General features: G+C 43.5%; 2 protein-coding genes across 2 annotated transcripts in view; both read right to left on the bottom strand.

Annotated features, from left to right (window-relative positions):
- LOC309701485 (NACHT, LRR and PYD domains-containing protein 12-like) overlaps positions 1-16930 on the bottom strand; it is a 1029495-nt gene that overhangs the window by 922672 nt on the left and 89893 nt on the right. The window contains exon 5 of the mRNA XM_082525721.1: positions 13313-13486. Coding sequence (XP_082381847.1) covers positions 13313-13486 — 174 coding nt within the window. The remainder of the gene's footprint in view (positions 1-13312; positions 13487-16930) is intronic.
- LOC309700389 (ribonuclease inhibitor-like) lies at positions 1544-13219 on the bottom strand (the record flags this gene model as incomplete). Its single annotated transcript, XM_082523908.1, has 3 exons — positions 1544-1736; positions 8187-8360; positions 13113-13219. 3 exons carry the CDS (start codon positions 13217-13219, stop codon positions 1544-1546), a joined length of 474 nt encoding a protein of 157 aa, XP_082380034.1.

Raw genomic sequence — 16930 nt, 5'->3', positions numbered from 1 at the left:
AGAAGACTTGGACTCATTTGATTCCAGCTTTGATATCATTGATTTCAATGAAGAGCTTTGTGATTGTAGCAAAGGGCTGGTAGCTCTGAGAGTCCCACTGATGAGGTGTTTGTGTGGAAATCTCTTAGTGGGACCAAAGAGAGAAAAAGCCCTGGTCCTGATGCTGTGGGAGGGAAATGATTGAAGTGTGCTGTGAGGAACTGACTGGGAGATTTTCACACATTTTCCAGTCCTCCTTGGAACAACAGGAAGTTCCCAGCATATGGAAACAAAGGTTAAGTGTCCTATGGCACTCAGTGATGATGGTGCGGTGGCCCCACCACCTCCACCTCTTTGTAAAGGAACTAACTGTAATCTGAAGCTTCAAATGGAACTAAGACTTCCTCCACTAGGTGGCAGTGTCTGATGAGAAAGTGTTAGTGGAGCTGGCCTGGAGTCAGAAACAGGAAGATGCAGGATTTGGGCTGAAATGGGCAAAAGTGGTTAGCACTAGTGCCTTAGAGCAAGAAGGTTGTAGGTTGAAGCTTGTTGGTCAGCTGGGCCTTTCTGTGGAGGTTGGATGTTCTCCCACAGTCCAATGAAATGCTGCTTAGGTTCATTGGTGCTTCTACATTGGCTGTAGGTGTGGATGTGAGGGAGTGCTTCTCTGTCGCTCTCTGTTGGCCCTGTGATGGACTGCTCACCTGTGCAGGTGGACCACGCCTCTTGCCCTATGACAGCTAGGGCACAGGCTGCAGCCCTGTGAGCCTAAGCTGAATAAACAGTTAGCAAAAATGATCCATAGATGGCCTGAAATCCCCCAGTTAGCAGTTTGGTAGATAGCTATGACATGCTAATCCCATCCAGCAGCTGTATTCTACCTGTAAGCTGATCCCTGCTGAGCCAAAGCACTTTTTCATATACAAATTACAACCTTTAATAGAAACCTATTGGTCAGCATCTTATTAGCCTGCTGTTAGCTTCATTCCACAGAAAACTGAGAGAAACTAACAGAGTTGATAAAGAATAAAGAGAAATGTGCTGATTTAAAGCCTTTGAAGTGCTTCAGATGATCTCTGTCCACTTCTGTCCACTCATTCATTCATGTAAGCTTTCTAATGCAGCTTTGATCTTCACAGTCTGCTTGATGAAACTCATTCTAACCCTGAATGTCAGAGTGTTCCTCCTTCTCTTTCCCATCATTCATGCTGGCAGTGGAGGAGATTTGGATGTTGGACTGTGTTTTGGATGATGTGTGTATGTTTGTGTTGGACTGCTGTCTGTAAAGCAAACGCACATTTTGCTTTGGATTTCAGTGTCAGACAGACTTTAAGGTGCAATGAAGAGTTTGAGAGTTTCACAGTGAATTTTCCAGTGGAGGATTTTTCTTCTTCTTTGAAGGTTTGAAATGTGAACATTGTTCTGCTGCAGTCAATGGACTAAACCAGAGAAGAAGAAAACAGACTTTACCATGAAGATCCTCAGTGTGGATCAGTATAATATCAGCCTGATGTCTGCAGTTTAGTGTCAGCACAACTTTCACATCATATTCATCTCAGCACAACTAAAACATGCTGACTGACCTCAGAGTTTCAAGTTTACATCCTGGACTCTCCAGGAAACCACACAGATGCTTCACTCCTGGATCCTGCAGGTTGTTCCAGCTCAGGTCCAGCTGTCTCAGATGGGAGGGGTTGGACTTCAGTGCTGCTGCCAGATAATCACAGCTGATCTCTGACAAACCACAGTCCATCAATCTGTATAAAGAATGAAAGATGTAAGTTTATTAGACAAAGAGCTTGAAATCATTCAGTGTTTCATCATCTGTTCAGAGCTGAAGAAGGTTCAGAATGTAGAAGTTTAGAAAATGGAAACTCCAAACAGCTGAAGCCAACAGGAAGCAGCTTCAAACAAACACAACAAGAGAAAAAACTCTGAATGTTTCACATTAAAGTCGTACATTTCTCATAAAAACAGGACAAAGACTTGAAAAAGTTGTGTTTTTCCTTCCAGGAACCACATGGCTTCACTTTTAACGGTGAAGTGTGAAAGAAATGGACATATTGAAATCAATGATATCAAAGCTGGAATCAAATGAGTCCAAGTCTTCTGCTGACTCAGCATCACATTCATCTTTGCTCCTTGTTCTGCATCCCCACCATAAACATAAAGAGGCAAAACTCACATTTTCCAAAATCCTCTTTAAGCTTCGACAATAAAGGAAGATAGTTTTATACAAGTCTTTGTGGTTTTGTGTCTCTGTAATGGATTGAAGAAGCTCCAATTTTAGAGCAGTAGGATCCACATCACGCGCGTCTGTTGAGTCTGCTCTTCAGCGGCCGTAGAGCTGGACGCTGCCCTTTGGCCATCATCGATACTCTCGCCCGAGATCGCACCGGGGCTAAAATATTCACCTGCTCAGCTGTTTTTGATCAGTTTGAGCCTGTGTGGTTTGATCAGGTGGAGGAACGATGTGATGCTATAAAGACATCATCTTGTCCAAATGATGTTGTTCCAACACGTGTTTAAAAAGATTTTAAAGGTTGTTGGTTCCGACATCTTAGCGATTTTTAACAGCAGTCTTAGTTCAGGTGTTGTACAGCCTGTTTTAAACATGCTGTTGTACAGCCTGTACTAAAAACCTGATCTGGATCCTCTGTCCGCTCAAACTTCAGGCCTATTTCAAAGCTTCCCTTCCTGTCGAAGATTTTGTAAAAGATTATATTTGTTCAGCTGCAATCTGTTGTAAAGGTTTCAGTCTGGTTTTAAAGCTCTTCACAGCACTGAAACTGCACTTTGAAAAGTTCTTAATGATCTTTTATCAGCCACTGATCAGGAGACTCCGCTGTGCTTTTGGATCTGACCGCTGCCTTTGACACTGTTGACCACAGCATCTTGACCTCACCATTGGAGCATGGCGGCATCAAGGGCGCTCTATTAGACTGGTTCAGCTCTTTTATTAAATCGCATTATTACATTTGGGGCTTATATTTGACGGCAATTTGAAAAACAGCTGAGCTCAGTTGTACAGCGGTCTTTCTTCAAACTGAGGCTTTTATCTAAGGTGAGATCATTTATATCTTTTAAAAACCTTGAACGGGCGATCCACGTTTTCATGACGTCCCAGCTGGATTATTGTAACTCCTTATATGTTGGAGTTAGTGGGACCTGCCTGGCAAGACTGCAGCTGGTCCAGAAAGCTGCAGCTCGTCTTCTGACACAAGCTCAAAGACATTTATCGTCCCAACAACCACATATACGCTGGTCCCTCGCTGTAACACAGTTCACCTTTGGCGGCCTCGCTGTTTCGCTGATCTTTTTTGTGCAATTTTGCATGTTTTTGTTTTTTACAGCGCATTGTGTTCTGCGTCCTGATTGGCTGTAGACCATTGTCAGCCAATCTCGTGCCGTGTCTCCTGTACAGTACAGAATGTGTTCAAATTTACAGCAGTGTGACTCTGCAGTGCTGCACTGTATGTTTGTACGTTTTGTCCCAACAAACAACAATGATGACGAGACGTTTTGCACCTGTGGTAGCAGCCAAAGGCAGAGGAAGATGCTGACCATCATAGTTTCAACAAGGAGGCAAAAAGGTTGTAACTGTCCACAACAAGAACATCGTAAGGATGGAGTCAGCTTTGGCTTTGTGGCTCAGTGACCGCAGGAAAAAGAACATCGTGCTGGACACCAACATTATCTGCAGAAAAACTCAAAAGCTTTATGAAACTTTACCTGACAGCGAGGAGCCCAGGCCATGGACGAGTGCTCCTCACACAGAAGCTCATTTAATGCCAGCAAAGGCTGATTTGACACGTTTCAGAAACACTTTGCTTTCACTCTTTAATAATGAACTTATTTTTCTATGAAGGTTTGAACTTTGTTTAAACAAGAGAGAAAAGTGTGAAAATGTTCATGCCTGTCTGAGAAAAGTGTAGAAAGTGTGCAGTGAGGGTTTAACTGCCTTAAAACTTCTATAATACTTGTAAAACATAAAGCTGCTACTTCATTCTGAGACTTATTTTTAGAACGTAACTCGATAAACGAGCGACCGCAGTACTGTATTGTGTTTATTTTGAAAACTCTCAACAGGATCTTCAGATTTATTTTGAAAGCTTTATCTGGAAAACACAAACACATAAGCAGGAAACAAAGAGCGTGATATGAAACGATAGACGTTTTCATATGGTCATCATATATACATCGTTCTATCGAACAGCCCCAGCTCCTGCTGTCAGTCTCTGTAAATCTGCTCTTAAAACACATTTGTATTCACTGGCTTTTAATACAGCATGAGAGTTATTTGATATTTGATGTGTGATATTAATATTAGGAGTTATTTTAATAGTTATTTTGGATTCTTGTACAGCACTGTGGTCAACGCTGCTGCTGTAATTAATGTGCTATAAACACATAAACAATCTGCAGTTAAACATCCAAAACTAAAGATGTGATCGCTGCCTTTAGAAAATGTGCTGATGCACAAGATATCAGCTCCATTAAGGTGGAATGTGGCCGTGTTAGAAACATGTTGGAAGAAGTTTGAAGCTGAAACTGTGAAGCTGAGAGTGAAAGAGCTCCAGCGTCTGTCACAGGAAACTTTCTTATTTCCACACTGATGAAAGCATCAAGCTTTGATTTCCTGCTGCTTTTATTGAGTCACACTGTGAAACTGAGCCACAGCTGAACCAGCATCCCTGTACAGCAGACACTTACAGCGCTTGGCTGCTTCCATTGGACCCTCTGCACAGAGCTTCAGTTTCCTCTTCTGGTCCCAAAGTGCAGAACAACAAGGTTTCAAACAGCTTCGTTCCAGCAGCATCAGCCACAGACATGCAGAGAGAATCCTTTGGTTGTGTTGTGTGTTTGCATATCTGCTGTGTTGCTTTGTGAGGATGGATCATCTCCTGCAGCTCCAGATAAACAAGCTGGACCTGAACCTGGTAGCTTCACTTAGAAGACACTTGTGACGGGAACGTGTGAGAAGTTTTGTGCAGACAAGTTTGGATTTAGAGTGTGGGACGAGCTCTCCACAGTCTTTGTGGAGATCCACATTCTGCATACTGCCTGTGAGAAGCTGCAGACATTTGTCCTCCAAATCCACTGAGCAGCTGCTCGTGGTGGTATTAGCTTCATGTGTGCGTGTTAGCATGAAGCCTCGGTCACACTCTGCTGTGGACACGGTCACGGACAGCTGGACGCCTGATGGACGAGTCGTCCTTCCTGTTAAACTTCTTTGAGCATGAGAATAGCATAAGAAGCTCAGTGGACACTGTTCAGTGTTTTAACTCTCGCTTTCTGATGGGTTTAGATTTTATTATTGTCATTTGTATTAGGAAATATTTAACCATATATTCTTAGAGGTGTATAATCAATTGTGTAGTGATAGGATGTGTGATCTTTAGCAGGCTGCAGGGGCTTGGTGTGTATTCCACACTAGAATGCACACCCACATCCTGGGAGCACGAGAGAGGTCGTACCTTCTCTTATTGTTTTATGGCAGGATTAACGTAGCTACGTCTGTTCTAGTCTAAGTGCTTTTTGTTTAGATGAACTGCTGGACTTCCTCACCATGTTATCTAGGGTGAACCATCTAGGGTGAAGGGGGGTCTACCCTCTTCCTGACCAAGGATGTTATATGACCCTTTGATCAGCAGTACCACACACACACACACACACACACACACACACACACACACACACACACACACACACACACACACAGTATTCTTTGTTCACATGTATACCTATGTGAGATGCTATATGTTAATGACCCTATGCATATTCATGTAACCACAATAAAAGGAGTGCTATGGGGAGCCTGGCTGAGAGTCTGATGGTGGTCAAGTGGTGGAACGACGCTTGGCTCCAGCCAGGTCTCCCTCATGCATGAGTAAACCAGAGAACTTTGGTGCCTTGTGTCTTGCTTTTTGCTGCGTAGCAGATTGTCCTTAACGTTCCAGTGGATAGGTTCAAACTACAAACCTATCACTTTCACTTCAGCTTCACCAACAACAGCACAAGCAGAGCAGCCCACTGCCTGCATGGCTGGGACAGCGCCCCCTGGTGACTGTAAACCACTACAACATGTAGACGGCCGTCTGCAGGCTGGATGTAGCACCACCGCAGAGACGTGCTGCAGCTCTGTTTAGTTACCCAGCTGACAGCAGAGGCTGTAGTTTACTGTTACCAACATGGAAAACTGAAGCTTCACCAGCTGGAGCTACAGAGCTGGAGAACAAAGGAGACTGAGAGGCCAGAATGATGTGGGAGGAAACATCAAGAGCCTGTTTGAAAGGAGACACATGTGGATGCTGTGCCAGTCTGTGGTCTGTCAGAAGTCAGCTGAGTCACACTGCAAGAAGCTGCAGAATCTCAGAGGAGGAGATTTGGAAGTGTTTGTGGGACAAACTGGACTCAAAGAAAGAAGATGTTTGTGAAGTCTTTGGTGGAGGTGAGCAGTGTGAAGCAGAACACATGCAGATGAATCAGGAGGTCAGCATCAGTGTCTCCTTGTGGTGGACGGTAAAAGAATCAGAGCCAACGCTCCCGTCCACCCTCGGCATGAAGCAGTGCTGTTTCTGAAACAGGAGGACAAGTCCAGAGAAGACAGAGGAAGCAAAGATGAGGGTGGGACAGGACAGCAGGACTTCCTTCACACCTGCAGCTCCATCACACTGCTGTAGCTCCTCTTCATCACACATGTACCTGCAGCCTGTCTTCAAGTCCAGGAGTCACCTCCACACAGTGTAGAAGCCTCCTGTGCAGACCATGGAGTCCAGCCTCTGTCAGGGAAGTCGGCACTAAAGCCTGAAAGACTTCAATCTGTCTCTGCTCCACCCGAGAAAGACCAGCACCATACTTGTTGTGCATTCAAGGAGGGAACATCAGCGCTGCATCGTGGGAACAACACCGCAGGAACAAAGACACAGCACGGCCGATGAAGGACGAGGACAAAGGAAAGGTGAGTGAGAAGACCTGGTGGTGTGGACGGACCTGCAGGGGCTCCAAGACTGAGGAGCAGAGACGTCCATGTACCAGCTGAGGATGCTGCAGTGATCCAGGGAGCTCGGTCCAATCTGAGGCCGTGTGAACTACGTGGACCACAGTTTCTTCACAGACTTCAGCCACATGAACATCTGGAGATCCAACAGTGTACGAGCTGTGAGCCATCAGCTGTTTCTCTCATCAGCTGCTGTAATGAGAGCTGCTGGAATCATCTCGAGCAGCAGGAAATCACTGATGTTGTTTCTAACCAAAGATATGGGACTGAGCTCCGCTGAGCTCCTTCTACTTTCATCCAGATAGAAACTGCTACAGTCTGCTGATTATTGCTTTGCCTCCATCACACGAGCTCTTTATCCTGTTCTTCACTCTCATTGGTTCTTTGTCTGCTTGTTTTTACAACAGTAGTCTTCTGATTGGTCAAAGGAGACAATCAGCTGTGACTAAATGTAGCTCCTACAGCAGTGATGGGAATAACTACTGAAGCTAATCCAGTATCAAAGCTCAGGAATCAGCAGCTCCCACCTCGTTTTCTTTCAACAACTATTTTTAGCTGCTGTGTTTTTGTGTTTCTGCAGACCTCAGACATCCTGCTGCTCTGGACAACTTTTTCATTCTTTTTTATCATTATTTTGCTTTTCTTTTATTATTATGTTATATGTATTAATATGTGAAACACTTATTCTTTGTGTTTTTGCTTTGCTCCTGTCAAACTGCTTTAATAAAATCTGCTGCAGTCTAAACTGTGGACGTTCCCTTTTTAACCCTTTGTGAAACAATAAAGGTTTAAATCTGAGTATTCATCTATGTTAGTGTTTAATGGGTCTAATAGGTTGCTTTGGCCTTTCCCAGTAATATCTTCCCTTGCAGTCTGTGGTCCAGGCTTCTAAAACCATCCCAGGTTAACAAGAACTACAATCTAGAGGAGAGCTGCCATAACAGGTGTGACTGATGAGATCTGACCTGCAAGGTTACTCAGGTTTGTTTGTATCAGGACAAGCAGGGAAGCCGCCTGGACGTCAAAGTAGTTAGAGCTGGGCGAGTGTCCTCACCCACATCGGCTTCACAACTCTGCATCACCTACTGAGTAAGACTCAGAGCATCAGAGATTAGAAGGTCTACAAAGAGCTGAACCAGACTTCCTGTATAAAGGTTTTAGTTCCACAGATCGACAGTGTCAGCACAACTAAAACGTGGAGACTGACCTCAGAGTTTCAATTTGATGTTGTGGATTCTCCAGAAGAACACACAGCTGCTTCACTCCTGAATCCTGAAGCTTGTGGTCTCTCAGGTCCACCACTCTGGGATACGAAGGGTTGAGCTTCAGCACTGCTTCCAGATAATCACAGCTGATCTCTGACAAATCACAGCGCTCGACTCTGTATAGAGAATGAAAGATGTAAGTTTATTAGACAAAGAGCTTGAAATCATTCAGTGTTTCATCATCTGTTCAGAGCTGAAGAAGGTTCAGAATGTAGAAGTTTAGAAAATGGAAACTCCAAACAGCTGAAGCCAACAGGAAGCAGCTTCAAACAAACACAACAAGAGAAAAAACTCTGAATGTTTCACATTAAAGTCGTACATTTCTAACAAGAGTGTTTTAAAGACAGAGTCACTGATGATCATCTTCTGCCCAGTAAAACTTTGGTTTTCCTCATGTGAGTGTTAATGATGCACAAAGACTGTGAGTGCAAAGAGGGAGCGAGGAGGATGACAGAGAGATGGTACAGGAGCATCAAGAACCCGGCGAGGAAATGAGCAGAAGGACTTTGGAGCCTGTTGGATTGAAGCTTTCACAGAGACGTGTTTGACTGGACACCACCAGGACAGACTTTTAATCCCAGGATTTGGATGAGCTTTCTGTCTTTATGGTCACAAATGATGCTGTAACTCTGTGAATGTCCTGGAACTGTCAGCAGTGTGGTTACGTCCTTTTGACCTGAGTTTCCACAGCTCTTATAACAGCAGTGTACATTCAGACTGAGACACGCTTCAGTCTGTATGGACCTGTTTCTGTAGCTGCCACCATCATTCTACGGTCGTGTCCAAATTCATGGGCTGCATCCTCCCGAGGACCCGGCCTTTGCGGTCTACGTGGGCTGGGTCCTCAGAAGGTCGGGTAGGCTGGAAATAAACGGCTGGGGAAATTGGACGGTCTAGCCTTCTGATTAGCGTCACCGCTGTCTCGGTGGAGTTTAATAAACTCAGCCGTCTGCTCCTTGCTATCTAAAATATAACAGGACACTGGCGTAAATTCTCGACCGTCTCATACTTCTGTTTAATCAGTTTTCTGTTTGACGTTTAGTCAGCTCTGTAAAGACCAAGGAGGAACCCACCTGGGGGATTAATAAAGTTTTATTTTATCTAATCTAATCTAATAACTTTAATCTCAGCCAAACCGATTTACTCACGAACAAACAAAACACTGAAAAAAGCCAAACAATAACATTTTGAGGTTGTCTAAGTGACTTATATATCACGTTTAACCTGAGTAGCGAAAGTCCGCGGTGATCTGAAAATGATGTGCCGGGAGTTGTGCCGTTCTCGGCGGCTTCAGTGACCCTCGAGCTCCCGGCGAGCTATCGAGCTGGTGGGTAGCAGACGTCTCCGAAAACGTCGAAGCACTTTTGCAAATATGCGGTATCTTGATAAACCGAGCAGATATTTGATGTTTACACAGCTACTTTCTCGCCTGAAAATATGTTAAAAGTTTATTTTGTGACCGAGAAAGATTAGTATGAGTAATTTTAAAACTTAGTAGCGGCCGCCATTGTTGGAAACTGGAGTTTGGCTGGGCCGCGCTATGAATTCTGGGATATGGTAGGCCACGAAGGACACACCCGACCCATCCTTCAAATTCGGGGAAAAGGAGAACGCATTTGTTGGCTGCATTCGGAGGAGTCTACGAATTTGGACAGCCTTCGACGTGTCGCTGTGACGTAATCGGTCTACAAATGCGGCCTCAGGAGGATGCAGCCCATGAATTTGGACACGACCTACATGTTTGTACATCAGCTTATCAAATACTGTCTGCTGTCTTCATTTATTACTCTTCACCTGCTTCACTGTCACTGTGTGGGCGGAGCAGCCTGAGCCCCGCCCACACAGACACAGCTCCTCTCTGGAGCAAAACTTCTGCTTCATCTCCGCCTCTTTTCTTCATCCTCCACCTCTCTTTTCTCTTCTTCGGTGTTCTGCAGCCACAGAGCCTCACAGCCATTAGCACGCCCATACCTGAGCAGCTAGCATTACCCAGCATGCCGTGCAGCAGTGTCAGTTTGTAAATGTGCAAGAATTCCTGCTCCAAACTGTTTCACAGAGTGCTGTGTGCCGTGACCTTTGACCTGCTAAAGACAGTCAGCTGTGGATTATTCATTGTTGTGTCTGATACTTAGAACTGTGAGGAAGAAGCTACACAGTTAATCAGGGTCCCCTCTCTCTGAATCAGGAAAGGTGGGCAGGCCGCGTGTGGGCCGCGGGCCATACGTTGAGTATCACTGTTTGAAATGTGAACATTGTTCTGCTGCAGTCAATGGACTAAACCAGAGAAGAAGAAAACAGACTTTACCATGAAGATCCTCAGTGTGGATCAGTATAATATCAGCCTGATGTCTGCAGTTTAGTGTCAGCACAACTTTCACATCATATTCATCTCAGCACAACTAAAACATGCTGACTGACCTCAGAGTTTCAAATCGACATCGTGGATTCTCCCGAAAACCACACAGATGCTTCACTCCTGAACCCTTCAGGTTGCTGTAGGTTCCACTCAGGTCCACCTCTGTGGGATACGAGGGGTTGGACTTCAGTGCTGCTGCCAGATATTCAAGGCCAATATCTGACAAACCACAGCTCTTCAATCTGTATAAAGAATGAAAGATGTAAGTTTATTAGACAAAGTGCTTGAAATCATTCAGTGTTTCATCATCTGTTCAGAGCTGAAGAAGGTTCAGAATGTAGAAGTTTAGAAAATGGAAACTCCAAACAGCTGAAGCCAACAGGAAGCAGCTTCAAACAAACACAACAAGAGAAAAAACTCTGAATGTTTCACATTAAAGTCGTACATTTCTCATAAAAACAGGACAAAGACTTGAAAAAGTCGTGTTTTTCCTTCCAGGAACCACATGGCTTCACTTTTAAAGGTGAAGTGTGACAGAAATGGACATATTTGAAGTCCAACACCTTTTTCCAGTCACATTATTAAAGCAGACAAACTACAAGCTCATTTTCATTCCAACAAGTCATCTTCTGACCTGGACTAACAACACTGGTCTCTATGTGCAGCTGGCTGTGAGACCAGTGCTCAGGGAGCGTCTACAAAGTGCAACACTGAAAGAACATCACACACTCATTTGCTTCCAGCACTTTCACACAAACATCTACTGTCATCATTCATGTTCCTGCTCCTCTGGATTCACACGGAGCCTCTGCTCATGCCGTTGCCATGGTGAATCATAGTATGTGGCTCCATAACTCAGACTGAGCATGCTCAGAGCTGATTGGCCCGACTCTGATCAGCTGATCTAGAAGAGGAAACTCTGCTATATGTACATTATTACATCTACACCTGAATCACAACACTCACACAAATATATCAACTGTGTTTAATATTTTGGCACGTAGATCATTTATGTGCTTCAGCTCTTCTTACATTTTACCACCAACATGTTTCAAAAGGAGCAGCTTTTACTTTGAAGGCCAGCTGTCTGTGTTTCTTGTTTTCATTGTTGGATAATGGAACAAGTCGATGCTTCAGTGCTTTGAATTAGGAGTGGGTTTTAATAATCGATTCATCGATTAAAATCGATTCTGGCTTGGATAACGTGATATTGATTAATTAAAATCCTGAATCAATTTTTTAATATAAATTTATTTTGCCCGAAATGTCAGAATCTCAGGTTAAACCTCACAAAACTTTAACAACCACCAAACAGCTGAAACAGTAAATGAGAGCAGGAACACGGATTCTGCACAAAGACGTAAACACAAAGCTCGGACCCGCCGACACATCAGAATCAGTGAGATGTCGCCTTTCTCACTGACGGCACAGACACGGTCGGGGCTGAAAGCCGACAGCTCGCCGATTCTGATGTTTCGGCGGGTCCACGCTTTGTGTTTATGTCCTTTTTGCGCTCGATTCTGAAGCTGTTAGTTTTATCTCTCTACAAACAATATTGACTGAACCAGCAGCAAAAGAAGATCCAAACTACGCTTCACATAAACATCGTCATGAACTCACTCTGACTTTTGCTGTTTTGCTTCCATCACAATAAAATCACACTTCATGCACAGCTCTCTCTCTCTCTCTCTCTCTCTCTCTCTGTACTTCAAGAACAGTTTCCTGTTTAAAATCTGTTTTCTGCATTATTCGCTTGCTTGTTACGCACAAGTCTACTGTTGTTTACAGCGCTGTCGGCCGCTGTTTTTTTCCTTTTACTTACTTTCGAAAAGAAAACCTAATTTCTGCCGTTCAATACTGAACAAATTTAAACTTTTTAAAATTATGCAAATTGCAAAACGCTCAGTTGTGTCTTTAACAAAAACACTGTAACTTTGCTCTGCTTCACTTCAGCAGCATCAGGTAATGTTCATGTGTTGATTCATGGTTTTCTTTCGTTTTTGATCTACTGCAGAATATTTCTATAAAATCCCAGAACAGGAAAATCACCTTCATGTTCTTCCGTGTTTTATCTTCAGCTACTTTGACACAAAGGCCTCTGCTGTGATGCTCACACATTTGATAAAGTCTTGCGAGTGTCAGCTTCCTTTTTATAGACACAAAAATATGTAAATGTACTGAATTATAATATTTCTGTCTGAGGCAAAATTTCCCAGATTCAAATCGAATTGAATCGAACTGAACATTTCCTCATGAACTGTATTAAACTCTGTAAATGAACTGAGAACTATTTCTACATTTGAAACTATGGATTCATTTTCCCGTTCACTTCTGTACGTTAGTGTATAAATGAATGTTAGACTGGGCTCCATGGAAACACTTGGACTGGTCTCAGCTGCCTTCTTTCTGTAGTCCTTTCTCTTCTCCAGCTTCTGTTTGAAATCCTCTCACAGAGCCTGAATCCTGCTTTGCTGTCATGTTTGGGCCTGTGTTCCTCTGCTTTAACACAAACCTCACCACAGCAGCTGTGTGGGTCGTCTCTGTAGCAGCCAGATCAGCTTCTGATACATGAACATCGTCACAGCTCCTAACTTCACCTTTATTAGCTTTGACAGTCATGTCTTTCTTTTCTCTGTCTGTTTCCACACAAGCTCAAAGTCTCTGCAGCCTGAAATATAGAAAAACAACAACAGCTGCAGTCAGTGAACTCACCTCAGAGTCTCCAGTCGACAGTTTGGACTCTCCAGTCCAGCACACAGAAGCTTCACTGCTGAATCCTGCAGCTCGTTGTTACTCATGTCCAGCTCTGTCAGATGGGAGGGGATGGACTTCAGGGCCGAGGCCACAACTTCACAGTGAGTCTCTGAGAGTCCACAGTCAGCCAGTCTGAGATTACAGAAAATATAAAATATGTTATTATAAAAGCAGAAAGTCTGCATTATAAACACAGACTGAATGTATATGAAGACAAAACAGAGTGAGGTCATAATCTGATGAACATCTGCTCTTCACATCTGTGCTTCAGCTCCTCTTACTGTGTTTGACATGACACAACGATTGAGTCTCTCTCAGACCTGCAGACTTTTAATGAGAATCTTTGTTTGGCTTTAATCTGCAGATGAAGGAGGAAGATGGTGTCACATTTAGGCTTCCATAATGTCCACAGTCTGTCACTGAGATCTGATCCAGAGTCAGAGTGAAGACACACATGTGGACTGTTTCCTGTCTTGAATCCAGAACATTTTGAATGAGCTCAGCTCAGTGAAGAGTTCCAGCTGGAAAGATGATCTCTGTTTGCTACCTGCTGCTGTCAGGTACGACTGTTCACGTCCACACTCAGGAAAAATCTGCTGACTGTCACCAAACGGAGCAGAAATGTCATCACTGGACAATAATGATGAATGAACTCAGAGCTGCTGATATCACATCTGATTTCAGGGGAACTAAACTAAAAAGGAACAAATAGAAACAACCATCATGACTCTGTTTGACCTTCAGATCAGAAACTATGGTTCAGAACAGCAGCAGGATTTCAGGCACTGTCACATCCTCAACATCCATATTCCAAATGCTCTTCCTGACAGGACACGCTTTGTTCCCACTCAGGGAGTTTCCATGTGTACAAATCATTTCTGAATCTCAGTAGACTGGGAGGTTTTTCCATCTCATGAATCTCTTTCCTAACATCAAACTAGATAAATCAAACAAAGGAACTGGAGTCTGTCTAATTTCTGACCCCAGTAAAGCTTGTACTGGGATACCCCGACATACTCTCTCTCCATCTGCTCCCACAGCCTCATATTCACAGCTGGCCCTTCTCTCAGCATCCACACTCAGGGTGGGGGCGGGGTCAACACCAGTCAAAACCATTGCTTTGGCCTTATGGCCATTTTATTAGTGTTCGTTTCTGAGTAACAAGCAGGACTACGCACAGGTGTTTGGACATGTGTGGACCCGACCTACACTTAAACTTCTTAAATCCTCTGTTTCTGTGTCACCAGCTACACTTTTAATATTAATGTATTCACTCCGACATTTTTGGGGAGCGGTCAGAGCTCGTACACTGCAGACAAACATGTCTCCCAGCACACAGCTGACTGTCAACTCTCTGAGATTGGATATGATTCATTTAGATTATATCTGTAAGGTGAAGTTTATCTCGGTGTTTATTTGTTCCTGAGGAAGTCAGCTCGGCTCAGATTAAACTTTAATAACTGAACAATTTTAATGAACCTTAACGCCTCCCTGGAGCATATATGGAACTGAATCAGTCACTTTTCTTTATTTCCTGATGTTCATATGTGACATACATGTTTTAACCATTAATCTGGAATTAAACTGACATTTAATGTATTTTAAGGAGGAAAGAGAAATTTCACCAGAGGATGTTGATGCTGTTCATGGAGACTGAAGACAGAATGATTTATCTGTCCTAATATTTCTGCTGCTCTTTCCTCTGGTGTAAAAATATTTTAACTGTTGGTTTTAATTCAAAATCAATGGTTAAAATGTTAAAATACCAACAAACTTGTGGCGTTAGTGTTGATATTCTGTGAGTTACTTAAAGAGATCACACAGGTACAGGACATATTTTATGTTTAAGTTTATGCATGTTTGTGGTGAGATGTGCATGTAGTGGGCTGTTATGTTGTAAACTGTGTGGATGTGTTTGGGAACAGAAAGATTATTTTACTGCATAAAACGGCGCTGATCAGCTGTTTCTGCCGCTGACACACTCGGCCGGTGAACCACCTGACTCACACAGGCTCTCCTCCTCCACAGTCCTCGTTTATGAAGAGCTTTACAAACACAACATCACGGCTAACAGCTGGATTCTCCCGTTTCAGTGCCAAACAGCCACTTCCTGCTACAGACAGTAAAGTGGACAGTTCGGCGCTAAACATGTTTTTAAAACTTTAAGCTCTTATTTGTTAAAGCCAGCTTCACAGACAGATCTGTGTCAGTGTTTTAGAGCAGGGCTCAGTGGTGTAAACCAGCCTTTATATGTGTTTCATCTCCATTTTTACATTAAACTGAACCAAAACACTGAAACCTTCACCTGATGTGTCTGTGTAGGTTCTCATCATACAGTCATGGTAATCTAAGGAGCCTGGAAAGAAAAGTGACTTCTTTAAGTTTCTTGAAGACGTTTCATCTCTTGAAACCTCTGCTGATAATCACCCACACCCTTTTTCACAGCTTGGCTGATGTGATGAGCCACATGATCAATAGTTGGTCAGCGACCCTCTTAAGGGACACTCCCACTAGGATTAAAATCTGGGACTCTCCACTTTTTGGTTTTAGAAGTGAAGAAGCTGAATGTTCGGATTAAACATCTTCAAGACACTTAAAGCAGTGCACTCGCTTTTCTTTCTAAGCGGCCTTTCTTAGATCACCTGATATAACCTGAGTAAATTATGTCGGGTTTGAAAACTCTGCAGCATGACCCGGGTGTTGCTGGTGGCATCATGAGCTTAGACCCCTCAGTCAGCTCGGTCTAAAGTCATCGCAGCACTAACAGGCACAAATAGGCTCTAACGTGACAAACTGACCCGACATTTAAAGAGTGCCCACTACAGTCTCAGCTAAAACATATTAAAATGTGCAACACCAAGGACTGTACACTGGACTCCATATCAGTGCAAAATAATAAAACGAAGTAAATCCATCCAATCTCCTCTGCCTGTCCTTATCATCAATAAAAACAATTAATAAAACAGAAAATCATAGAAACAGTCATCTTTGTTATTGCATCATCACACATCAGTTCCCAGTAACTAGTCAGAATGAGACGTTGTTTTCATCTTTCTCACACTCATCTCACTCCCCGGTCACAACAGGTGGTGACTTTAACAGGTGTTACAACCTGGCTCAAAGCTGCAAAAGAGGGCGGAGACTGAAAACAGAGACTGGTTTCATTTTGAAGTACTTAATAACCTCGGCTAAAGATGAAAACAGACAGCGTGACAGGGTCTGACAACGAGTGGTGGCTTCGTCCTAGCCGACCTCGGCAGTTATTCACACGCCATGACCAAAAACTCCTGCAGTGTCACAGCAGATAGAGGAGGAGTCACAGAGGAGCGTAACAGCTGTGACAGATGCAACAGGAGGACGAGCTCCACCAGTAAACCCACTGAAGACAGGAAAGCAGTCACGAGTGATGTTGGTCCTGTTTTTATCTCCACTAAAACCTCTCTAACGTCACATGTAACAGAACACAGACACGTCTGATTATCAGGGACCACGACCCACATCTTTGCCTCACTATGTTTATAAGAAGAGACTGAAAATAATGATTCTCCCAACACATCACCAACACTTTTATGGCAA

This window comes from Aulonocara stuartgranti (assembly GCF_965226115.1).
Source record: "Aulonocara stuartgranti genome assembly, chromosome: 23".
NCBI classification, from domain to species: domain Eukaryota; kingdom Metazoa; phylum Chordata; class Actinopteri; order Cichliformes; family Cichlidae; genus Aulonocara; species Aulonocara stuartgranti.
The sequence above is the reverse complement of the archived record's forward strand: the minus strand, read 5'-3'. Positions and strand labels throughout refer to the sequence as shown.